This window comes from Aotus nancymaae, unplaced genomic scaffold (genome assembly GCF_030222135.1).
Source record: "Aotus nancymaae isolate 86718 unplaced genomic scaffold, 86718_ANA_hifiasm-v0.15.2.pri h1tg000057l, whole genome shotgun sequence".
Classification (NCBI taxonomy): Eukaryota; Metazoa; Chordata; class Mammalia; order Primates; family Aotidae; genus Aotus; species Aotus nancymaae.
Genome location: NW_026988471.1, coordinates 14276826 through 14303707, shown reverse-complemented (window position 1 = coordinate 14303707; position 26882 = coordinate 14276826). Strand labels below are relative to the sequence as shown.

The window sequence follows — 26882 nt, the reverse complement described above, 5'->3', positions numbered from 1 at the left end:
TTACTAGCATTTTTTAACAATAAAGTATTTTTAAATTAAGGTATGTACATGGTTTTCTAGACGTAATGTTATTACATACTTAATAGACTACAGTATAGTGTAAACAGAACTTTAATATGCACTGAGAAACCAAACAATTTGTGTGATGTAGTTTATGGCAATATTTGCTGTATTGCGGTAGTCTGAAACAAAACTTCTAGTATCTTTGAGATATACTTGTACCTGTATGTAAATTTGAATACCTCTCATATAAAAGGTACAAAAGGCAAAATAATGGAACAAAAAGGCTTTACAAAAAAGCCAAATAGTGGAACCACATGGTTAAACATCTTAAAGTTGGCTGCTTTCTTCGAGTAGACCCTCTCAAATTGATTGCTCATTGTATTAGGCTTCTGATATTTTCCAGTGCTGTTTTTGGAGAAACGTTGAGTATGTAAGCAATTGGGCCCTTGAGAGGTGCATATTTCTGGGTTAATCTGCCTCCTCTTTTCGTAGAATCCTTACAGTACTCGGCCATCTTTGCATAGTTGATAACTAAATGATGAGGTATCAAAACAATCTTGAGGAGTAAAGCAAATAGTGAGGTTTTCTTGTGGAGCTTTATGGAGTGGGGGAAACATACCTGAGGATGATCAGGGATCTCTTCCAGTTCCCTTTCTAACCGTGTGGACGTTATTCACTGAAGGAGAGGTCCTCTAGCCACCTGTGTGCTAGGCCCTGTCCTAGGAACTTAGAATATAAAGTTTGAGACATTGTCCTTGTCTTCAACAGGCTTCTAAAAGAGATGGGGAGACAGACAGATGTGTGATACGCGCTATGACAGGCAAACCCAGAGGCATTGGGATTGTAGAGGTGTGGCAGCTGAGGGAGAAGGTGTTGTGAAGAAGCCTTCTGAAGCAGGTGATGTTTGACTGGGACTTGGAAGGATGAATAAAGGAGGAAATGGATAGAGAGGTGGGTTTAGGAGAAGAAGAAATGACATATTTTAGGAAGAGGGGATAAAATTCACAGAGGCAAAGAACATTTAAAACTTTATGATTTTTCAGGGATTTGTAAGCTATTCCAGTACCTGGGGAGGAAGGATATGTGTGGCTAGCCAGTGGAGAAATGAAGCGATACTAGGCTGAGAAGGAGTGCAAGGCTTTGTGAGTGAATTAAAACATTTTGAATGAACCCTCTATCAAGAGCTATAGGGATTTCAAGCAGAAGAATATTACACTGTTTTCCTTTGCTTCTGTTTTCTTATCTATAAAGCTTGAATGTTCTGCCTCGGGGCTGTTGCTCCCTGATGGCTTCATGCTGGGCTCCCACATGTGCTCCTCGGCTCAGTCGGTCCCCTGACCTGCGTGATTGTCCTTACTACCACCTTGCCCTTCGGTCGACCCAATTATGATTTCACCATTTTTTCAGGACTTACCTCTGTAGTTCTCCTTCCTGGTCACACTTTAGAATCTCTTAGGAAAATTTTTAAGAAATACTGTGGCCCTTGAATCCATTGTAGGTGATTTTTTCAGTAACTCTGGAGTTGGGCACATTTATCAATTTTAATTTTTTATATGAGGTAGCATCTTGCTCTGTTGCCAGGCTGGAGTGCAGTGGCATGACTGTGGTTTGCTGCTGTCTCAGCCTCCTGAGCACAAGAGACCCTCCCACCACTGCTTCCTAAGTAGCTGGAACTACAGGTGCACACACCATGCCCAGCTAAATTTTTTTATTGTTAATGTAGAGACAGAGTCTCTTTATGTTGTCCAGGCTGGTCTCAAACTCCTGGACTCAGGCAGTCCTCCCATCTCAGCCTCCCAAACCACACCTGGCTCATACATCATGTGTTTTCTGGAGAACCTCAGGGGATTCAATTGTGAAACCATAGTCAAGACTGTTTGGAAAGTTTCACTTTAAATATTAGATTCTCCCCAGCCTCATGTGTCCATTTTTCATACTGAGACCTAACTCTCTGAACTTCTCACTAGGCAGCGTAGAGAAAACTCCCCAGGTCTTTTATGGCTGTGTCTGGTCTCTTCAACTTAAGGCTCAAACTCTGAGTACCACATCTACTGCTAAATCTTCTATCCTTTACAGCTGTGAGGATTTTCTATGAGGTAGCTGTGGAATGAATGTGTCTTCGCAATGATGAGAGTAATTACAATGTGTCTGTCAGTCATTGGGCCAGTGAACTGAACGTACGCTCTTAGCGCATCTGCACCCTAGTTTGTGTACTGTGCTTAGTGGTGTCTATGGGATTTTAAGGGCCTGCAGTGATTTTCTGTCTGCCCTGGTGTTTCTTGAGATTATATTTTCTGACAATCAGATTTTAATATTTCACCAGAGGAAGAATCTAAGTCTATTAAGGAATTTTAAAAAATTTTCAAATGTCATTGTATGATAAAAACATTTCAGAACACTTACAATTTATATTAAGAAAACTTATTACTATACCATCAATATTAAATGTAGAGGTGATTTTCAATAATAATAATCCCTTTTATGTACATTTGGATTTATAATTTATGAAGCATTTTCATATTCCCTATCACATTTTATATATTTTGCTAGTGCCAATATGTCTGGAACAGTTACCTTTGGCTATTTTATAGTATCAAATATTTGTCAGAAACTCAGCAGAAGTGAAAAATGATGTAGGTTATAAGTGACACAGATTAAAAATTGTGGTAAAAAAGTAATTCTTGACTTTAGAAGTAGGTCATAATATAAATTAAACTTCCTAACATGATCTGACTTTTTAGAATTTTTTAATAAAGTTGATGAAAAGATTTTTATGGAGACTAACTGAAGAAAATTGGTCATTATTTAGCTAGATGAATGATTTAATGGCTAATGATTTCTGAATCAATAATATGGGCAACCTTATGGGTTTTGTTCTGGAATTAAATTTATCAGAGTGCTTTCTAGAGGCACTTACTTTGCACAGAATTAGTGCTTGAAGGCTTAAGCATAGATTTCATCTGGTTTTGGCCATATAACTTGTTTAGAAAATGCATTATATTCAAGGTTTGAGAACTAGCATTACAAATTAAATTCGTGCACACTGCTAAATGTAGAGGTTTTATTTTATTTTATTTATTTATTTATTTACTATGTTCAATGGTAAAGCCCCTGTGATTCAGTCTCTAGACAATATTACATGTTGTGCATTCCAGTGAAATCTGCTTACCATCTTCTCTGAATATTTTGTCAAATACTACTTCATATGGTGTACAAATTCCAAGGCTAAGAAGCCTCCAAGTGTGAGTTTTGATTTCCATCTGATTAGAAACTCTGAGTCTGGATGAGGGCTGCTGAGACAGTTTTGATGCCCAGGAGTGGAGTGGAGGGAGACTCATGTCCTCCACCATCCCCATCAGTTCCCTACAATTCATGTTAGTTAGGAGAGCCCTGGGCTAGGCATTTGGGTTATAGAGATGAATGGCCTGGGATCACCGTGTAGGAGAAAAAGAGTCATGAGATAACTTCAGCAACAATTGTGTTAGAGATTAGAGAAGAGAGATTCCTTTCATCTCAAGTCATATGGAGAATGGTATACTTGATGCCTGTGATTCTTCCAGTTTTGAAGCATCTGGGAGGTCATGGGTTTAGTGTAGCCAGAGACTCAGCCGGCTGAGTGCAGTGCTGGAGACCAGGCATAAATAACTTGTCCAGAAGCACCTTTTAGGAACCCCCGCTATGGGGAATAAGTAACTGACAGGGAGCTTAAGCATTTGACACAGTTTTCAGGGAGGATTTCTTTCTCTTTTCTTCCCCAGCATTTTTATTGAGAAAATTAAAAATTCACAGTAAAGTTGAAATACTTCTGCAGTGAACTCCCATATACTCTTCAATTAACATTGCCACATTTACTATACCTATATTTCTCCACCCCTCAATCAGTCAAACTCAACTTCATTTTTGATGCATTTCGAAGTAAATTACAGACCTCAGTAAACTTCACCTCTTGGCACTACATGGCATATCTTTAACTAGAATGAGCAATTTTTACCTTTGTATGTTTCAAAATTCACAGTGAAATACAAAAATCTTACTTGTATGACTGGACAGATTCTGACAAGTACAGCACCTGTGTAACTCCTGTCAAGATGCAGAGACCTTACTGCCACCCTAAAGTCTGATCCTCTTCTTAGCACACGCCCAACCCACACTTCCTATAGGGCACCCCATGCTCTGATTTTTCCCCACTGTAGATTAGTTTTACTTGTTCTAGAATTCATTAAATGCAATTATATAGTAAGTATTGTTTTGTATGACACTTAAAGTGCATTTTTGAGATTCATCTATATGGCATTGTCAGTAGGTTTTTATTTTAAATTATTGAGTAGTATTTCATTGTATGCATATAAAACTGTTCATCCACCCTTCTATTAAAGGATACCTGGGGCAGGTTGAGGCAGGAGGATTGCTTGAACCCAGGAGGCAGAGGTTGTAGTGAGTCAAGATCATGCCACTGCACTCCAGCCTGGGCGAAGGAGTAAGACTCCATCTTAAAAAAAAAAAAAAAAGGATTTGGCTCATGGCTGTTATTTTTTTTAAAAAGCTACTGTGAACTCTCATACAGATGTTTTTGTGGACATGTATTTTTATTTCTTATGGGTAGAATTGCTGGGTCAAAGGTTATGGGTTTGTTTAGTTTTATAAGGAACCGCCGGATTTCTCTTACTTTCAGCTGTTGTGGATTTTCTGGACCGTGATGTTTCAAGACTGCAGGTTTTCTATCTGAGTTTTACCTGCCCAGCATGGCACAGGCAGGAGTTTGCCCTTAGGATTGAAACTGTAAAGATGGGAAACTCACCAGTATCATTCATTCCTTCAAATGGCAGCCATCTTCCAGTTTCTGGGTTTTTTTTAGGCAACTATCCAGTGGCTTTTAATGCTTGTTTGTTGTTGTTGTTGTTTGTTTGTTTTGTGATGGAGAGTTTCTCTGTTGCCCAGGCTGGAGTGCTGTGGTGTGATCTCAGCTCATTGCAGTCTCCACCTCCTGGGTTCAAGCAATTCTCATGCTTCATCCTCCTGAGTAGCTGGGACTACAGGTGCACGCCATTATGTCTGGATAGTTTTTTGTATTTTTAGTAGAGATGGGGTTTTACCATCTTTACCAGGCAGGTCTTGAACTCCTGGCTTCAAGTGATTCACCTGCCTCAGCCTCCCAAAGTGGTGGGATTACAGGCATAAGCCACCTCGCCCAGCCTTTTAATACTTGTTTTTTATATTTTGTCTAGAGTTTACATTTTAATCTGTAGGAGGGCTATCTGGATAATAGAACCCAATCACTGAAGAATTTAAATAGAGTTACTATTCTGAATTTCCCTGGAGTTTACCAGGTGATGTGTGGTTAGAGTCTGAATCATAGTTTCCCAGAAAGGGTAATAGAAAGCCAAAGAGCCTTTTGCTTAGGATTAATTCTGAGAAGTCAACTCATGAATGAAGTCTTTAACTGGTCGAGAGAATTTTGCACATTCTCTAACTGGCTTGGGTGGTTGAAATAGATGTCAAGAAGTCCCTAGGGAATTAGACCACATGGATGTTCAGGTGGGTGAACTGCACAAGCTCAACAGCATTTCTGGAGGAGATGCTGAAATGAGGAGATGCTCAACGTGAGAATTTAAAAAGCACATGACAGTACCAATGAATGCAGTTGCATGTATTGTTCGACCCAGGAGTTCTACTTCTAGGAATTTATCCTAAGAATCTCTTCTTTCACATTCTTACAATGGCATATGTTAATTGTTTGTCATAGTGTAAGGTTGTCAATAGCCTGATAGGACTGATCAAGAAAGATGTCGATCTTATTTTGGATCTTGTTTTCTGTCTTCCCAGATGAACTGCCTTTCTGAGTTTTGCAGATTTACGTAAGCTTCCAAGCCTGTGTACAAACAAGATAATACTATCTCCTTGCAGGACTTTTGAGACACTTAGAGCTAATTGATGTAAAACACCTATTTCATGTTTGGCTTCTCAGAGCATATATTTTTAAAATTATAGTTATTTTTGTTTTAGATTAATTTTATTATTTGTGTTATACAAGGCAATGGCATGAGCACAGGCAGAGAGTTTGGATTCAGACTGATTGGGTTGACGTACAGGGTAGGTTTAATGGCAAATCAAAACCACAACATATTTATGGAGACTTTAAATGCTCAATAGGAAATGTTAACTTTTATTTTTTTAGGGAATGGAAAACTAATGAAGAGTCTTTTCTTTCTCTGAGCTAGAGGATGATACAATTACCCAGTGCTTGAGTAAAATTAATATGAAACTGCTATTTTAAGAAAGTGCTGGAAGGAGAAAGACTGAAGGCATCAGGTAGAGCAGCATTGGGGGGCTGTTGAAAGGGTCTAATTTTTCAACAATTGAAGCTTAAGAGTTTGTGGCAGTGAAAACAAAGTGTTTATGAAAGAGTTCTTTGGAAATTATTCAGTAGGATTTGATGATGAACCAAGTGCTGGCAGCAGAGGAGAGGAATGAAGTCCAAGATGGCTCTGTGATGTTAAGTTTAGTTTATTGGGAAGATAAGGTACTATTTTAGAAATATGAAAGATATTGGGTAAAGAATGATTAATTTGGGGTAGCATTTGAGTGACAGTGTCCAACAAGGAGTTGGTAAGGCAAGTCTTGTGAGATGGTTCAAACCTAAATAGCAGGAAAATAGACCAGGGTACCAGTTGAATTTAGAACAGAATTGAGGTCAGGCACAGTAGCTCATGTCTGTAATTCCAGCACTTTGGGAATCAAGGAAGGAGGATCATTTGAGGTCATGAATTCAAGACCAGCTTAGGCAACATGAGAATACCTTGTCTCTACAAAAAAAATGTTAAGGAAATAGCCAGGCGTGGTGGCACATGCCTGTCATTCTATAGCTACATGGGAGGCTGAGGCAGGAGGTGTTCACTTGAGCCCAGATTTTGAGGCTGCAGTGAGCCAAGATTGTGCCATTGAGCACTATACCCTGAGCAATAGACCAAGACCCCATCTCTTTAAAAAGGAAAGAAAAAAAATAGTTGAATTCTCTAGGTGGGCATGTAAGGTGGGATTAGGAGATAGTGATGAACTGACCTAACTGAATACGCACATTGAACAATCAAGGACGAAGATCTGGTGAGGCACACAGAGGAGGACCATCTGAGGAACAGAATCAGGAGAACCCAGTGTCCTTGAAGCCAAAGCAAGCCTGTCTGGCAGTGCCTGGTGCCACAGTGAGATTTAAGAAAGAAAAGAGAGAGAAAAGACCTTGCGTTTGGTGACCTTTGGAGGTCATATTAGTTGGGACCCAGGGATAGAAGGAGTTGTGGAAAGAGTGAGTGTTAAGGTAGTGGGTGCAGTGGGGCAGACCACTCACTAGTAAGGTTCCAGTGAAAAGAAAAGGGACTCTGGAGCTTGACAGAATGGAGAGTTTTCAAGGGGAGAATTCTTTTCTAACACTGAGGTGATTTACTTGTGTATTGGCACCGGGCAAATAAAAAAGTTACTGTGATTCAAAACCCTCTTTTGTAAGTTGAGGAAAACATCTGACTTTTTCCATAGAGAAGTTGTGAGGAGGAACTAATTCAAATGATTGCTGAGTGCTCAGTGAGAAGCAGCTAAGCCACAGGAAATATGGTGACAGGCGTGTATCGGCTCATCAGGTGTGACTGTTTAAGTCTGCTCTTGCTTCTTGATGAAATTAGTTTTTATGCTTAAATGCAATCATTAATTCATTAATAATTATGATTTGTATAAAATGGAAATAATTGTCTCTGTTGCACGGTGGTTGTTATTGGAAGAACCTTTCATCTGTCATTTTTTTTAGGGGGAAATGGAAACATGTTATAATTGAAGAAAAGAATTTGCTTCCTCAAGCCTGTAGTTTATAGAGGGAGGGAGGGAACCTACTGCGTACTTTCTGTAGCTAGAGTGATGCTCTGCACTTTGCATATTTTACCTCACTTAATCCTCATTTACATAGGAGGCAAATAATGTTCCAGATCCCAAATCTAAAACCCTTTGAAAACCAGAAAGAGTTTTGTAATTTGTTTGGCGTCGAAACCTGATCTAAACTGACATGAGTCTACTTTATAGTCTGCTTATCTCACTTAACATAAGTATTCAAATCTTTTGCAACAGGGATATTAATGTCTTTGATTATTGGGTGTTCCCATACCATACATAGGGTATCATGTAATATATGATGCATATATAGCACAACCTCCTAAAGTCCAAAACATTCTGAATTCTGAAACTCAAAATTATGTGGTCAATCAGTTGGGCCCCTGAGCTTTGATCCGAGGACTTTCTGGTTCTGACAATGGTTTCTTTCCTGCTGTAGCATTCTGCTTGATTTTGTAGGCAAGAGTTTCATTATATATTTGTAGATTTTGTTATAGTTGTTCTAAAACCTGCCTAGGATTTTGGTTTTATTTGGGTATTAGTAAAACTCGCAGACATGGAAATGATTGTTATGAATGAAGAAGTTTATATTCACAGATCCCTGAAAATGGAAGACAGGCCACACCCAGGTGGAGAAGCATCTGGTGGTTTAGAGGCAGAAGGAGGAAGAGGAAAGCTGGGCAAGGGCCCAGGTTTTATGGGAAGTAATGGACGAGGCAGGGTAGGCAAGGTTGGGCAAATTGATGATTAGATAGTATGGATAATTTGGGTAGGCTCTGGTATGTAGGGTTGATCTCTGATTGTTTAGTTACCTTGCTGTGGAGTGATTAAAATAGAGAATTATTGCCTCTTGGAGTAGAAAAGCCAAGATGGAGAGGTGGTTCAAAGTATGGGCTGTGGGTTGCTTGATTGGCATGTCAGATGTGTGCTCACAGGCAAGTTGTTTCACAGGCAAGTAACTAGATCTGGGAGGGAAGTCTCTCGAGGATTAGCAAGGCCTCCGTCATGTCAAAGCCGTGTAAAAAAGAAAAAATAAACATGATTCGTATAGTTGTATTTATGAAGTAAAGTCTATGTAGATATCATTGGAACAAACATCTGTATTTCAGGATGATGATTTTTCACCACTTAGTAAAAATAACAGTGATGACCCTTTAGACAACTTTATGAGGGTGATTTTTGTCATTACTTTGAACTCATGAAAATTAACTATGTGTTTTCTTTTTTTGCCTCCTATAAGCCTTGTGTTCAATTATATATGTTCAAAAAATGTTAGTGACCATTTTGTGAATTTTGTCTATAACTATTTAAAAAATAAACCTACTAGAACTTAAGTATCTAGGTGAAAATTCTCTCAACATTTCCTGGGGACTCTGCATTTATTCCAGCGATATCATCGTTGCTGCTTTTTGTTGGGTTGTTTTTGTTTTTTTGTTTTGGGATTTTCCTCGAGCCTGTAGCATATTCTTTGGAACATTTTCAGTGGTCTCATATTTTTATCCGTGAGGGTGCGTTGTTTTTTAGAAATGGGCAAATGTATATTAAGTGAAGGGAAAGATTGGGTGGATGTTGTGATAATTGTTCTAAAACATGCCTGGGATTTTCATTTTATTTGGGTACTGGTGAGACATGCGGACAAGGGAATGATAAAAACTTAGATGTGACTGGAAGACAGTAATAGGACTTCATTTCCTAGGTGGGCCTGAGGTTGGCTCCAACCACAACTCCAAGAAAGGTCTCCAAGCTGGAGAAACAAACACACACCTGAAATAAGGGCCCCTGAGGGCTCCTGTGAAGAGACAGTGCAGAGTTTAATGAGTGGGTTCAGATATGCTTATTGGAAAATTGTTCTCTTTTGTGTCTAAAGAAGGGAGTATCTGAAGAAAATTAAAATGGGTTGGGGGAAAAAACCGGGTGAGGTTGCAGTTGAAGTTCGCCTTGTAAATGACTATAAGAAATAAAATTAACAGAGAAGAATTATTAGTATATGAAACAGATTTATTTTTCTCTCAAAATAAGGATCCTGAAGCACTGTTAGGGAGGTATCAAATGGTGGAATATATAAGGTATCCATAAGTCAAAGTGACAGCCGTGTGTGTGTCTGTGTTGTGTGTGTTTGTGTGTGTTGTGTATTTGTATACTATGTTATTTCTAGGATCTAAGTAAATCCTCTCAAATGGCGCAGAATTTTCAGCCATTTCTACATGCTTTCTTTTTCTTTTTCTGGTATCAAAAATTTATAGCTTAACACTTTCATTCTTCACTTGTTAATAGTCTTCTAGGGTATATTCACCAATTTTCTGCCTCCCCTTTCCCCTCCCCCACTTCCCCTCCTCCTCCTCTTCTTTTCTGTTCTCCTCCTTCTTCTTCTCTTCCTTCTTCTCCTTCTCCTTCTTTCTTTTCCTTCTTTCCTCCTCCTCTTCCTCCTCATCCTTCTTTTTCTCCTTCTTTCTTCTCCTTTTCCTCCCCCTCCTTCTCCTGCCTCCCTTCCCCTCCCCTCCTCCTCCCTCCCTCTCTTTCTTTCTTTTTCTGTCCTTTCTTTCTTTCTTTCTCTTTCTTTCTTTCTTCCTCCCCTCCCCTCCCCTCCCCTCCCCTCCCCTCCCCTTCCGTTCCCTCCCCTTTTCAGGGTCTTATTCAGTCATCCAGGCAATGTAGTGGCACAATCATAGCTCACTGCAGCATCAACCTCCTGGGCTCAAATGATCCTTCCTCCTCAGCCTCCTGAGTAGCTGGGACTATATGCACATACCACCATGCCCAGCTAATTTTTTAAATTTTCTGTAGAGATGGGGTCTCACTGTGTTGTCCAGGCTGGTCTCAAACTCCTGGACTCAAGCGATCTTCCCACCTTGGCCCCCCAAAGTGTTGGGATTGCAGGCAGTAGCCCGATGCCCAGCTACCTCTTCTTTGATCTTGTAATAGTTTGTACAAAATTTGATTGGTGCCCTTTGAATTGTATTTTAAATTATTTATTAAGAGTCTTTTTATTCTTAAAAGGGTTCTAATTCTTAAGACAGTATCTGGTTTGAAGAAGGTTCTTGCTGATGTTGAGTGAAGGAATAAATTTGTAAGTGCACCTTGAAATAAATAGCTTTTGATTATAAAATGTCTCTAAAACTGTATGATTCCTTGCAGGGGCTGAGGTTGGCTAGTGGTCCATTTTGTTCATAAGGTTTGGATAACATGTAGTAAATGAGTGTTTGGAGAACTGATGTTCCCTTTGTAGATACACAGTGGGGAAGACACAGTAGTTTTTCTCTGTGAATCATCCACAGGAAATTTTGAGTTCTAGGTCAGTCTCTGACACTTGAGCCATTTGTAGGTCCCTCTTCACCCTCCCACCGTTCCCAGTGCCTAGACTATCAGCTAAACAGAGATTATACAAACAACTTAAACGTTATTCTACATAAGACATAATTGGGAAGGTAAATCTTCTGAAAGAATCATATGATGCATTTCCAAAGTCAAATATCATTTACTTAGAATTGTTCATATACTGTTCTCCTTCATTAGTGCTGATCATGAGACTGTATTTTTTAAAAATATTGGGTTCATACTGTGATTACATATGACTACCTAGTATTTGCTACTGAGACCCTAAATGAATAGGCTACATTCTTACTGAAACAACTGTGTACAAACACAGAGTGTATTGGCAACTCATGCTTTTATGTTAAAGCTATGACATTGACAAGTTGTGGCTTGTGAAAAAATTTACATGAGAAGGAAAAGTTTTTAATGGTTGGGATATTTTAAGACATACAAGCAAAACAAAAGACTGATTTTCTTTTTGTGGAGCATGATGAAGAAGGGTGTTATTGGAAAGAACAAAATCGTGTTATTGTAGTAATCAAAAGATTTACCCCAAATTTGCACTCATAAAGCTATTTTATTGCTCTGATCATATTTTCAGCCTCCATATTAGCTAACATTGATGCACATCATTTTGTAGCACTGTCTGCATCAATCTAACGGAAAGATGTAGCTCTAGGAAACCAAGCCTCCCTAATGTCTTTGCACTTAGCCTTTGCAGCTGCCCTGAGCAAATTTCTTCATGTGTATGTTACCAACAGTGTCCTTTTTCTGAGTTAAGGTAATGTTACTGTTCAACACAATTCCATATGATCTGTGTTTAGATGATACCAAATAGACTTTTATAAAAGGTCCCTGCCACTAATTATTTGTTGAAATCTTATAGGGCTAAAAACATGGCACTTAGTAACTATAAATTTCACATGCAGCCTCAGCAAAATAACATTTCTTTTCTGCATTCAGTTCTCTTGCAGCTAGCAAGTGAAGCCTTGCCAAATGACATGACCTTGGCTCTTGCTTATCTTCTTGCCTTACCACAGGTAAGTTTGCCCTTACCAATGAAGAAGAACCTAAAAATGACTAAATGAAAAGTGTATACTGTGAATTTTCATCGCTAAAATTGTTTATTGCATGTCATTTCCTCTTCTTAGTTCTTAGGTGCTAAATGGACCCTGATCAGTATCTACAGAATCAGTTCTACAGTTAGCTTCAATGTCGATCTTTACATCCACTTTTATGTGCATAGGATATGCTTTATAGTGCCTTGTGATTTTTAACTTAGTCATTATTAAGTTGATCTTGAGCTTGAGCTTGAGTTGATATAATGGAAACTTTGTATGAAAAATCTGCAGGAATGACTAGAAATGTAATGGTTTATAATGATCTTCTTAATTTCCTTTCAGCTGAGTTAATTCTCACATGTCCCCTCCTAGGTGTTAGATGCTAACCGGTGCTTTGAAAAGCAGTCCCACTCTGCGATCTCTCTCCAGCTGGCAGCCTATTACTATAGCCTACAGATCTATGCCCGATTGGCCCCATGTTTCAGGGACAAATGCCATCCTCTTTACAGGGTGAGTCTTCATGATTTCCACCTTATTAATGAGCAAAGTTAAGCCTTTTCTGAAATACTCAAAACACGTGTTTATTTTTTGGAGGAACTTTTGGATTGCGTTTTTATCCAGAATGTATTCCAAGTGGCAGATGGCCCTTGGCTTTTCTGTATTCGACAAAGTTGCTTTGCCAGGTATCAGTAAGTAGAGTTTGATATTTATTGTGAGTGCTGATTCCTCCCTCTGACTTTTCCTTCATTTACTTTATTATTACTAAGTTCTTAGTTAGGAGTAGCTAAGTAGTAGGAAAGGCAAAACGGAGAATTGGTTTTAAATTTACTTTCTTAAAGAAAGATGGCTGTGCCTAATTTGGGAAAGTAGACAGCTTAATCCATGGAGTAATAACTGCACTTTTATTATTTTTTTAAGCCAGAGATATGAAGTGGTCAGTTGTACAGACAGAATGTTGAAATATATTGTTCCTACTTGTCACAAGCCTCAGACAGCTTTTATGTAACTATTGTTAATTTCCAAGTGAAAACAGGTAAACATGGCCTCAGGTTACATGTGCCTTCTTTTGTGGACACAAAAATATTGCAGATGCCACTGGAAAATCCCTCCAAGTACTTGTATAGACATACCAGTTTTAATTATCAGCATTGGGAAATTATCTGATTTTTGTACTGGAACATTTTAAGAGTAGATAAATAGACTTTATAATCCACTATATGTATATATCCAAGGTCCAGATTTTATTGAGACAAGATTTCTCCTTCCTCAACCCCAAACAAATTCTAATACAACTTCTATTTTTCCTGTTTTCCCTGATAGTAAATTACTTTATACCAAAATGAAAAGTCCCAAAGCATGTACTATTTTGTGACTGGATTAAATTAGGAGAAAATCATTAAATTCTATTCCACCTTTTGTATCTCACCGTCACTCTTCCCAAACTCAGATATTGCAGTCACTCTATAAGAAAGCCTGTTTAAGATTTCCACAATTAAGGCAGGGCGTGGTGGCTAATGCCTGTAATCCCAGCACTTTGGGAGGCTGAGGCATGTGGATCACATGAGGTCAGGAGTTCAAGACCAGCCTGACCAACATGGAGAAACCCTGTCTCTATTATAAATGCAAAATTAGCCAGGCGTGGTGGCACATGGCTGTAAGCCCAGCTAGTTGGGAGGCTGAGACAGGAAAATCACTTGAACCCGGGAGGTGGAGTTTGCAGTGAGCTGAGGTCACACCAATTGCACTCCAGCCTGGGCAACAAGAGCAAAACTCAAAAAAAAAAAATTCCACAATTAAAACTGGCAAAGAAATAAAGCATAATACTGAAAGATAAGGGTTAAAAGTAAAGGTGCATTTATCTTGTTTTCTTTCTATGTTCTTACAGTTCTTTCATATGGTAGGACGCGTATTTTTTTCCAGGTCTTACATTTTGTGTAAAGAAATAATTTCATGTGTCTATCAAAGTTCTAGCCCGCTTCAACCTTCCAAACCACATCTAAGAACCTAGAAGGAAGTGAAAACATTCCATTTGTGGTGATAGATAGGCTTTCAGGTTTTCATCCATCTGTGTTTATTTTCAGTAAGACACATGGGAGGACCGTCCGTAATAGGTGACTCTCCCAGGACACATCACTGTTAGGTGTGTACTGGTTTGAGGCATAGTTTTATTCTCATGTCAACATCTGGATAAGAAACAGGAATGCTTTATTCTTTTAACCAGTTCACCTAAGGTATTACTTTATTTTGGGAATTTTGTGTTTTGTTTTCTGGTAACTACTGCTGCTTGGGCAGATACTTATTTTATATAAAATTATACTCTAGTAATTTGTGTTTTTTAATATTTCAGGTATGGTTTTATGTGAAATAACAAACATGCATTAATATATGTTATAAATTAAGGGACTGAAGTGATTAAGTGGAAATTTGGAGAGTTTATTTTACTCTTATCTTTTCATTAGTGCTATGTGTGTACAAATAATTTCCTCTTAAGTACACTGAAACACAATGAAGCTTTACTTTGACCAAATGCATAGTACCTTATTGTAAACTTGAATTTTTTTCCCCTAAAAGTCAGTTGAATTCTCAAAATATATTTGACTGTGGTCTCTAAGTAGATGTCATTGACATAGGATGCCAATGCTGAAATTGGATCTCACTCTTCCATTCCAATTATGTCATCTGTATTAAGGCCCTACTGTGTGCCTACCCCTTGCTATACCTTTCCAGAATACGTAAGATTGGAAGGCCTCTGTATTTGTCTGTTTTCATACTGCTATAAACAGCTTCCCAGCCCAGGCTCCGTGGCTCATGCCTGCAGTCCCAGCACTTTGAGAGGCTGAGGCAGGTGGATCACCTGAGGTCAGGAGTTGGAGACCAGACTGGCCAACATGGTGAAATCTCATCTCTACTAAAAATACAAAAATTATCTGGGTATGGTGGCGGGCACCTGTAATCCCAACTACTGGGGAGGCTGAGGCAGGAGAATTGCTTGAATATGGAAGGTGGACATTGCAGTGAGCCGAGATGGCGCCATCGCACTTCATCCTGGGCAACAAGAGTGAAACTCCATCTCAAAAGAAAAAGAAAAAGAACTGCCCAAGACTGGGTAATTTATAAAGGAAAGAGATGTAATTGATTCACAGTTCAGCATGACTGGGGAGGCCTCAGGAAACTTATACTCATGGAGGAAGGTGAGGGGAAACCAAGGCACCTTCTTCACAAAATGTCAAGAAAGAGAAATGGCAAGCAAAGAGGTCGAGCTCCTTATAAAACCATGAGATCTCATGAGAACAGCATGGGGGAAACCAACCCCATGATCCAGTTACCTCCACCTGGTCTCTCCCTTGATATGTGGAGATAATGGGGATTATAATTCAAGATGATATTTGGGTGGGGACACAAAAACTAACCGTATCATTCTGCCTCTGGCACCTCCCAAACCTCATGTCCCTTTCACATTTCAAAACCAGGTGTGCCTTCCCAACAGTTTGCCAAAGTCTTAATTCATTCCAGCATTATCCCAGAAGTCCAAGTCCAAAATCTTATCTGAGACAAGGCATGTCCCTTCTGCCTATGAGTCTATAAAATCAAAAGCAAGTTAGTTCCTTCCTATAAGTGACTTTGCTCTGCTTCCCTTTTAATCATGAGTTCTAATTCCAAACAATCTCTTTGTGAATGCATAAAACCGATTGCTTTTAAGAGCACTCAAGTCACCTGTTGAATGATTTGCTTCTTAGAAATTTATTCTACCAGATACCCTAAGTCATCTCTCTCAAGCAAAGTTCTACAGGTCTTTAGGGCAGGGGCAAAATGCCACCAGTCTCTTTGCTAAAGAATAGCAAGAGTCACCTTTGTCCCCAACAAGCTCCTCATCTCCATCTGAGACTACCTCAACCTGGACTTCCTTGTCCATACTTCTGTCAGCATTTTGGCCAAAGTCATTCAACAAGTCTCTAGGAAGTTCTAAACTCTTGCACATCTTTCTGTCCTCTTCTGAGCCCTCCAAACTGTTCCAACCTCTGCCTGTTGCTCAGTTCCAGAGTTACTTTCACATTTTCGGGTACCTTTATAGCAGCACCACACTTTCTGCAGTATTAATTTATTGTTTTAGTCTGTTTCTTTTTCCTTTTTTACTTGCGTCTGACTCCTAATTCCTTCAGCTGTTGTAATCTGTTTTGATACTGCTGTAAATAATTACCCGAGACTGGGTAATTTATGAAGGAAAGAGGCTTAATTGACTCACAGTTCAGCACGGCTGGGGAGGCCTCAGGAAACTTTCAATCATGATGGAAGGCAAAGGGGAAGCAAGACACCTTCTTCCCAAGGCGGCAGGAAGGAGAAGTGCTGAACAAAGCAGGAAAAGCCCTTTATAAAACCATCAGATCTTGTGAGAACCACTCACTATCAGGAGAACAGCATAGGGGAAACTGCCCTCATGATTCAGTTACCTCCAGGTGGTCTTTCCGTTGACACATGGGGATTATCAGGATTATAATTCAAGATGAGATTCGGGTAGACACGCAAAGCCTAACCATATCAGCCACTCCATCAATCAGCTGTCAGTCTTTAAGCATCCCTCATGTGCCGCACCCTGCTCCTGAGCCTTGGGGTCGGGAGATGACTATAGCATGGCGCCGGACCCCAGTGACTTTGCCACTTGCTCTAAACTCGTATGAGGCAGTTAAGTAAATGTGGATTAGACTGGCAGTAAAATGGAGAACTAAAGATGAATGTGGGACAGACAAAGTTACAGCTTTTAAAAAAGCCAGAAAGCTGACTGCACAGCCACATTCTGGCCTATCATCTTCAGTTTCATTTCTTTAATTAAAGTAGTTATCTTGGAGGAAAATTGTAGTACAACTTACATTTTTCCTGTTTCCCTGATAGTAAATTACTTTGAACCACAATAAAAATTGTACTAATGCACATAGTGTTTGTGACTCGGATAAGTTAGGATAAATCTGTTACCTTCCATTCCACTTTTCGTATCTGGCCACCACTCTTTCCAAATTTACATACTGCAGTCACTCTCCAGGAAACCCTATTTGGGATGTCCACAGCTGAAGCTTGCCGAGAAATAAAGCAAAATACTGAAGGCTAAGGGTTCAAAGCGAAGGTGTATTTATCTCGGTTTCACTTCTGTGTTCCTACAGTTCTTTCCACTTGGTGAAAAGTGTGTTTTATTTCCAGGTCTTATATTTCATGTACCCTTTTATCTATTCAGCATTAGAGTACCTACTCTAGAGGACATAGAGCTTGGCATTGTAGTATAAAGAATAAGTCTGGATTTGTATTCCTTTCTACCTCTTACCCAATTTCTGTTTCTTCCATCCATTTTCTATCAACCCACCGTCTCTGCCCGTTAATTCTCATTCTTATTTCTATCACTGTGTTTCTATTGTATTAGCGTTCTCTAGAGGGACAAAAGGAATAGGATATATGTATATAGGAAGAGGAGTTTATTAAGCAATATTGACTCACACCACCCACAACGATGAAGTCCCACAAAAGGCCATCTGCAAGCCGAGGAGCAAGGAAGCTAGTCCGAGTCCCAAAACCTCAAAAGAAGGGGAGCTGACAGTGCAGCCTTCAATATGTGGCTGAAAGCCCGAGATCCACTAGCAAACCACTGGTGTAAGTCTAAGAGTCCAAAAGCCGAAGAACTTAGAATCTGATGTTTGAGGGCAGGAGGCATCCAGCACGGGAGAAAGATGAAGGCTGGAAGACTTAGCCAGTCGTCTTCTCCCACCATCTTCTGCCTGCTTTATTCTAGCTGCGCTGGCAGCTGATTAGGTGGTGCTCACCCACATTGAGTGTGGGTCTGCCTCTCCCAGTCCACTGACTCAAGTGTTCATCTCCTTTGGCAACACTCTCACAGACACACCCAGAAACAATACTTTGCATCCTTCAATCCAGTCAAGTTGACCTTCATATTAACCATCACATGTATCAAACTGGCTTTTCCTTTGAAAGTGTCCCTTGGAGCTCTCCTGCCCTCCTGCTAGCTCTTGGCCTCAAATTCCTGGTTGTCATACTACCCACCCACCCTGTGGCATAGTTCCCGCCACCCACCACCATTCCCTTTCTGGGCACAACACCATAGGGTGGCTGCTCTTCAGAGTCATGGCTTGAGGAAGCAGCATTAATTCTGTGGGAATAGAAGCCAGTAAAGTTCATGGGGCCTGGCGATGTTGCCTGAACACGTGATGTCTAACCTGTCAGCTGCTCCAGACAGAAGGAGGTGCCCTCTGGTAGCCTGAGACAGCACATGGGCAGGTCATGAGCCAGCTAGTTCTCCAGGGGCTTCCTGGCAACCTGTGGAAAGCGTCTGATTGTTGGTCTAAAAGGAGAAATGAAGAATTAGAAACTGGGATGTTTTTCCCCATCAAGATGCAAAGGTATTCTGAATCTCTTCTGGACATACAGATGTGTCACGAGTAAGGGGGGAGAGTTACCGCTTCTCCATTTGTTTCCGTCTCTTCACCCCGTGTCCTCACCTTACTTCAGTCCTCCGTAGTTCTTCACCTAAACTCCTGTGACAGCCTGGTGAACATTACCTTGTCTTCATTTTTTTGCTTTTATATTTTCCCCCAAACGACTGCCAGAGTAGTCATTCTAAAATGCAGTTGTAGACATCCTTCTCTCTGCCCAGAATCCTTAAGGAACCTCCCATTGCCCCAGCACGTTCTGCACGTCCCCATGATCCAGCTTCTGTTTTTCCAACTTCATCTTTCTGTGCTGCAGCCATACCAAAAACTCTCCCTGTAATGCTTTTTGCCACCATTTCTTTGCTTAGCTACTTGGTTCAGGTGTCACCTCACTCAGGAACCTTTCTTCAGTCCTCCCAAGCTGGGTCAGGTCCTCCCAATGTGCTTTTGTACTCCCATGTACTTACCTCTGTCAGAGCATGTGCATTCTATTGCTTAAATATTTTTCATCTTACTGGAAGAGGGTGGGATAAGCTGCCTTGCTGCCCTCTGGCTTTAATTGTCTCCTGTGCTAGATGTTTTCTGTTCTTAAACATCAGATCTGACAGTGTCTCCAGGAACTGAATTGGAGGACACCGAGTTCCTGTCTGCTCCCCAACTGATTGCTCACTTGGTGGGGAGAAACTCTCCCCAACTCTTGGTCACAGACATCTTCTGTGTTAATGATGATTGTTGTGGAGTGGGAGCAGAGGAAAACACGGTGTGGGGTTTTCCAAACAGCTATCTTAAAGTACCTTTCATGTTCATTCTGCTGTTTGATCCTTTGAGCAACCTCATTTTGCAGAAAAGCCATCTTCTTTGTAGAAGATATGACTCAGAAATGTGGTTACTTGCTCAAGGTTACTCTGGTAGAAAGTGACATCCTGTCATTTAAAGCCCCTGATTCCAGGCTTTACCTGCTTTTTACTTGGACAGCGGCCACTCAAGCTTTGTTTCCAAAGAAGCAGTGTCACTCTTTTTCAGATGTGAGTGCTATTTGCAGCACGCAAACCTCAGGGGTAATTCCCAGCAGGATATTTTCATGTGCCGCTCCATGTCTACCAGGTAACATCCTGGCAATAACAGGTAAGACCCTCAGTGAACTGGCGGGCTCTTCCTTGTCCCTCCAGCCGTGTTTCCTGACACTACTTCTTTTGAAATTTATATTCCGGCAACTCAGAACTTAGATTTCCCTGAATTTAACATCCTTTGTTGTGCCTCTGTGCACATGCAGATCCAGTTCTCCATCTGAAGAACTTCTTCCTCCTCCCCCTGTGAGCAGGCAAGTCTGAGCTCAGAGGCACCCCCTCTGAAGCCTTGCTTTGTCTCCTTCCCTCTCTTTCTGTTCCTTGTGTGTACACCCATGGAAGCAATTCTTTTAGGATTACAGTTGATACATATCTTTCTCCTCTTGGTGTGGCAGCATTATTTGAAGAGAGGAATTCTATTGCTCCCTGTATCCCCAGACCCAGCGCATTGTAGTTATTCCGTGACCATTGATTGGCACGTAGATGAGATCAGGAGTCATGCCACGTGCTGCATGTCAGGACAGCTTGAGGCTTCAGGTTTGCAGTGGTGAGTTCTGACCCTCTTGGATTTGAAGGAAACACCGGTAGACATGATAGCCGGATGTTGGATGTTTTGAGTATACAGGAGGTTTTCATTGACTGCCTAATGGCTCATTATTTGAGTGTTTTCAGCATCTTCCTCTGCATAAAACAGCACTGCTGAGTTTGGAATTAAATATGACAAACTCCAGATGAATCATCTTGGAAATTGAAATCAAAGTGGTTTCAATTTGTTGCCTACGCATAATCACACCCAGTGAAGCTTAGCTTTCACTCAGTTGTCAGTTCAGCTTGTTTCTAATTCCACAGTCTTTTCACATTTTCTCTTTCCACACCCTGGAGTTACGCGCTGCAGGAATGCCAGCTTAGGTGGATTACTAGCCTTGAATAAAAGTATTGATAGAACTCATGTGCTTATTTCTCATGCACAGCCTGTACATCCTGAAGGGCAGCACCATCCTGAGCCAGCAGAGGCCCCTGGATCCCAGCAGCTCTCAGAGGATCCGTGGAGCCGCCTCCCTCACCTGCATTTTTCTTTTAATTTTATATATTGATGGTTGGCAAATGGTCATCCGAGAGAATTTTCTCTTCTAGTATTTGTTCTAATTAACTCATTTTTATATTTAACAAAGAATACACACGTGATCCAAAAACTCAAGTGGTTGAAATAGTATATAACAAAAAGTCAGAGTTTCCCATTTGTATCCATCCAAAGATAGCTGATGGCTGTACATACTTACATAACTGGTTTTTTAGACAGATGTTAAATAGGCTGTGCACATTGTTCTGTACTTTGATTTTTTTTTTGCTTCATATCTTACCTTTGTAATTATTGTAAATATATTTTGAAGTGTGATCTTTGCAGCATTCTTTTAAAAAAGTGTTCAGAAGATAAAATCAGTTTAAAAATGGAAACATGTCCTTTAGTTTTATAGACTAGGGAAACAAACTCAGCAGGGGATGAAATTCAGAACTTTATGGTAGACTATTTCTAAAATGAGTTTTTTTAAGCTACTAATTGAAAATACTAAGTAGAAAATTATCTCAAGCAAAATGACAACCCTAAAGGGGAAACACACCACCTGTTTAAAACTTTCCAAATAATATTAACAAGAAATGTAGAGACTATTAAACCAGAATGGATTTATTACCTCTACTAGTAAGCAGTAGATTAAGTCATTGAGCATTTTGTTGTCATGAATATTTATGCATATTTTGCTTTCACAGGGAGTTGACCATATTCTTTAAAGAAATCATACTTTATTCACCTCACTGAAGAATTACATTGCCAAGTTTTGGGGTAAAAATGAAGTAATTTAACTTCATAATTTCCTTTTTAAATTATGAATGGCTTTTTATGCTGTCAGTTTTTGCAGCCTATGATATTTTGCCATATTACTTTGAATACTGAATATGGAAGATTTTGAAGCATCCCAGAAAGCTCTTCGTAAGCTTCTTAAAGGCTAAAAGCTTTCATATCCATGCATCATGTCATTGAAGTTAGATGTTGGGAAATGAGGGAGAGAAGTTTAAGTGTACTCTGAATAACAAAAAACCTCTGAGTGATTTTAGGTGTGAAGCTGGATGTAGAACAACTCATGGAGACTTGTTCAGCAGTATGGGGCAGGTGGGTGGGAAGCCAGGTGGCTTGATTCACTTTCCAGCTGCAAGACTACAGCTCTCGATGCTTCAACTACACATGGTAGCGTCTATAAAACAAGAAACAGGCTGGGCGCAGTGGCTCATGCCTGTAATCCCAGCACTTTGAGAGACCAGGGCAGGTGGATCACGAGGTCAAGAGATTGAGACCATCCTGGCCAACATGGTGAAACCCCGTCTCTACTAAAAATACAAAAATTAGCTGGGCATGGTGGCGCGTGCCTGTAGTCCCAGCTACTCGGGAGACTGAGGCAGGAGAATCATTTGAACCCGGGAGGCGGAGGTTGCAGAGAGCCAAGATTGTGCCACTGCACTCCAGCCTGGCAACCAAGGGAGACTCCATCTCAAAAAAAAAAAAAAAAGAAAGAAAGAAAGAAACAGTGTTTCCCCTGCACATACACAGCTTGATAGGAGGTCAAATGAAAATCATGTGAAAACACTTTTAAAACTTTAAATGTTATGCACTTGAGTGAAAAAAAAATGAATGTATGAAATATAGTATTGGGATAAATAGGAGGTGTTTTGGAATATTTGGGATAAAGTAGTGATAAACTCAGGGGAACAATTTTTACTCAAATTTAATTTCAATATTGGAAGTAATCATAACCAGTAAAGTTTCTTGAGAAAGAGATGGAAAGTAGCAGTGGCAATGATCAGAAAATAATTTGCATAGGGAGCTAGTGCTCATGCATCCAGTCTCATTTAGACTTTATGGGGATTCAGAAGAAATTGCTTCAATTTTAGAAATGGAAAATTTAAAGCTCAGGAAGGAAAACCTAGTAATCTGGGTCACTGATGCCAATTCCTATGTTTTTTCCCCGTAACTAATTTTGTTTTGGGAAGCTTTAGTAAGAAGTTGACTCTTCTCATGTTTATGAGTTCTTCTCAGTATTATGTTTTATACAATAAATTGAAGTACTGAAAATCTTTTTATATACAACAAATATTTGGTGAGCTATATTCTTGTATATACTGATAAACCTGCTATCAAAAAATTAATAGAATGTCCCTAATCATCACCTTATTATTTATTTATATTTTGTAGAGATGGGGGTCTCACTATGTCACTCAGGCTGGTCTCGAACTCCTGGGCTCAAGCAGTCCTCCCACCTTGGCCTCCCAAAGTGATGGGATTACAGGCACAAGCATCTGTGCCCAGCCTCACCACCTTATCAAGACAGAATTTTAGAAGGAGGTATATTTATATCAGGGAGTTTACCAGAAAATGGTATTGTTACTTATTATTCTAAAACACTGTGTTATCATTAGAGAAGAAAAAGCAAGAGGCTTGGAAATGCAGCTCAAATCGAATATGTAGTTGAACACCCAATGGGGATTTATATTTACACACACACACAAGCACATTATATATGGGATGACAATTGGAATGTATGTGTGGAAAAAAGTCTACCTGGAACAATACAGTGACAGCATTAAATCACTGAAAGTCTATCATTTGTAAAATGACTCTAATGGCAAGTGTATTAGTTCATTCTCACACTGCTATAAAGAACTACCTGAGACTGGATAAATTATGAAGAAAAGAGGTTTAATTGACTCATAGTTCCACAGGCTTAACAGGAAGCATGGCTGGGAGGCCTCAGGAAACTTAAAATCATGGCAGAAGGCTAAAGGAAAGCCAGCACATCTCACCCTAGTGGAGCAGGAGAGAGAGCGAGGAAAGGGGGAAGTGCCACTAACTTTTTTTTTATTGTACTTTAGGTTCTGGGGTACATGTGCAGATCATGCAGGATTGTTGCATAGGTACATACATGGCAAGGTGGTTTGCTGCCTCCATCCCCCCATCACCTATATCTGGCATTTCTCCCTATGTTATCCCTCCCCAACCTCCTCATCCCCTGCTTTCCCTCCCCAACCCCCCCCAACAGACCCCAGTGTGTGATGCTTCCCTCCCTGTGTCCATATGTTCTAATTGTTAACACCCGTCTATGAGTGAGGACATGTGGTGTTTGATTTTCTGTTCTTGTGACTGTTTGCTGAGAATGATGGTTTCCAGATTCATCCATGTCCCTGTACTTTTAAACAACCAGAGCTCTTGAGAACCTCATCATGAGAATAGCAAAGGGGAAGTCTGCCCCCATGGTCCAATCACCTCCCACCAAGGCCTCCTTCAGTATGTGGGGATTACAATTTGAGATGAGATTTGGGCGGGGACACGGAGCCAAATTATAACATCAAGTCTTACTTGCATGTAGTGGAGCAGTGTCTGCATTGGCCCAATCAAGAGCATTGTATTTTTAAGAGATTCCCCTCCCTACATACCAAATATAAAAGGATGGTTCTTAGGAAGCATTCTGCATGGTAGTCATAGCACTGTTTTGCCACTTACCAGCTTAAAGGCCTCAGATAAGTTCATTCTTTACTCATCTGTAAAACAGAGATGACAGTAAGAGATACCTGTCCTACAGGGTTGTTAGTGCAAAATGAGACTCAGTACATGTTCTAGCACTAGGCGTGTTCCATCCTGAAGACTAAAATACTAGATTTTTATTCTTTAATATTTCTTGGGAAAAGTGATTAAGTTTCTTGTACCAAGAATATGAAATAAAAATGATTGATAGAGGACTAGATAATTTGTATTTAGTAAGTGAGAAGAGGTTAAAGTTGTTTAAACTGTGTAGAAATCTGTTGGCTATAATTTGTGACCTGAAATTCTAATTTTTTTTTTTTTTTTTTGGAGATCAAGATCTCACTCTTTCCCATAGGCTGGAGTACAGTGGTGTGCTCATAGCTCACTGCAGCTTCGAATTCTTTACCTCAAGTGATACTTGTGCTGCAGCCTCCCTAGTAGGTAGCACTACAGACATGCACCATTATACCAGGCTGATTTTCATTTTCTTAATTTTTGTGTGGAGATAGCATCTCACTATATTGCCCAGACTGGTCTTAAACCCCTGGCTTCCGTTGAGCCTCCTCCTTAGGCTTCCCAAAGTGCTGGGATTATCGGTGTGAGCCATCACAACTGCCTAAAATTCTACTTTTTAACAAATAAATCTATTCAGAATATTTTGTGGAAGAATAAATGAGATGTAGAACATCCTTCTTTCTACACCTGGAGGGATTTGCAAAGATTTATTTTTTCAATGATAGAAATCTTTTTTTTTTTTTTGAGACAGTCTTGTGCTGTCACTCAGGCTGGAGTTCAGTGGTGCAATCTCAGCTCACTGCAACCTCTGCCTCCTGGGTTCAAGTGATTCTCCCACCTCAGCCTCCTGAGTAGCTGGGACTACAGGTGAGTGCCACCATGCCTGGCTAATTTTTTTTTGTATTTTCAGTAGAGATGGGGTTTCTCCATGTTGGCCAGGTTGGTCTCAAACTTCTGACTTCAAGGAGTCCTGCCTCGGCCTCCCAAAGTGTTGGGATTACAGGTATGAACCACCATGCCTGACCTCTTAATGATAAAATTCTTATACATTTATAGGATTTCAGTCTTAGAAAGGTGATCACCTGGTGATGCTCCTTTGTTTCACATCTGAAGAAACTGAGGCCCAGTGGAATCAAGAGAGGGAATCAACTGCTCCCTCCGTGGAGTTCCTAGCACTCTCGGCTTGTGAGTCTATAGGGCTGCGTATATTCGGATGCCTTCTGTGAATTGTTTATGTGTACCTCCTTGTCAAACACTGGTTTTTAATTCTTTCAAAGTAAGCTCTGTGTCCAATTTGTTTTCGTATAATGGAGAAAAAAGAACTTTAACATACCTTTTTTTTTGTACCTCGTAACAAACTGTGAGGAGGATGTGCTATTGACATTCTTTTATAGGTGAGGAAACAGGAAGTAACTTGTTCCAGCCTGCGTGTCTACTGAGTGGGGAAGCTGCAATACCAACCTGTACTACTGACTTCAGAGCCAGTTCAATCAGCTCCCCCTTTGGCCATGTACCTGATTTGTGCAAGAGACTGTGCTGTGCTCTGCAAATTCATGAAGTACACATGGTCTCTGCCCTCCAGAAGTTATAATTTAAGAGAAGGCAATGCAAAATGAATTATACAGTAGAGGTGCACTGAAACTATGATTTTTGTATGCCTTTTAGCAAGTTCCATAATTCCTTTTATTTTTGGAGTACTTCCTTTCTGCCAGGTTTTGGTTTGTGTATTTTATATATGTTGTCTCTTAGGCTTCTCACAACCATGAACGCTATATATTATTACTGTTATTTTATAGATATGACAGTGAAGTTCATAGTTAAGTAATCTGCACAAGATCATTCAGCTGGTAAGCTCTGTGTTTGTGCTTACTTCACTGTGCCATGTCATTTTATTCATTGGCAAAAGGAGACAATACTGTTCTTTTGTCACATTTGAAGGTTGTATGTGGAGACTCAAAACTTTCTGCAGGTTACATAAGAACCTGTGTAAATGTTTGTAGTAATAATTATGCTCATTCCTGTGCACTAATATTTTGGAGCTTTGCTCTTCATCTGGCCTTGGGATTTGTTTCATAGACTATTTTGGAACACAAAGAGAATAGAAATGAGCAGAGATTCTACCATTGAGGCTAATGAAAAGTGCAGGCCACTCTCCCAGTACATGGATTACATCTTGGAGATACCAGAAAATAAAAAGCCAAAAATAAATGTGGAACAAAATCTATGAAAAGCCATTGGGAGATCTAAGATAGTTGGTTCTATGAGTAGGGGATAGAAACAATAGCCTGGTAGAGAGAGGGGCATGGAGCTGTACAGAGATAAGTTAGATGGCTATAGCCTTTCCTTCAAGGTATATTCAACAAGTTCAGGCTGAGAGCTTTAGTCTGAAAGCACCACGTGCTTCATATACATGAAGAAAAGCTTTCTTCATTGTTTTGGTGAACATAGATTTGGTTGTGGTGTGTAAATCTGAGGCACTAGGAACTACTTCAAGGAACAATTAAAAAGAGCTCTCCTGCCACCCTAAAACCCTGATCATTATCCAGTAGTCTTGCTG

General features: G+C 40.0%; 1 protein-coding gene across 2 annotated transcripts in view; it reads left to right on the top strand.

Moving 5' to 3' along the window:
- NBAS (NBAS subunit of NRZ tethering complex) overlaps positions 1-26882 on the top strand; it is a 372519-nt gene that overhangs the window by 231280 nt on the left and 114357 nt on the right. For both annotated transcript variants that reach the window (XM_064363868.1, XM_064363867.1), the window contains 2 exons: positions 12148-12224; positions 12618-12755. In XM_064363868.1, coding sequence (XP_064219938.1) covers positions 12148-12224; positions 12618-12755 — 215 coding nt within the window. The remainder of the gene's footprint in view (positions 1-12147; positions 12225-12617; positions 12756-26882) is intronic.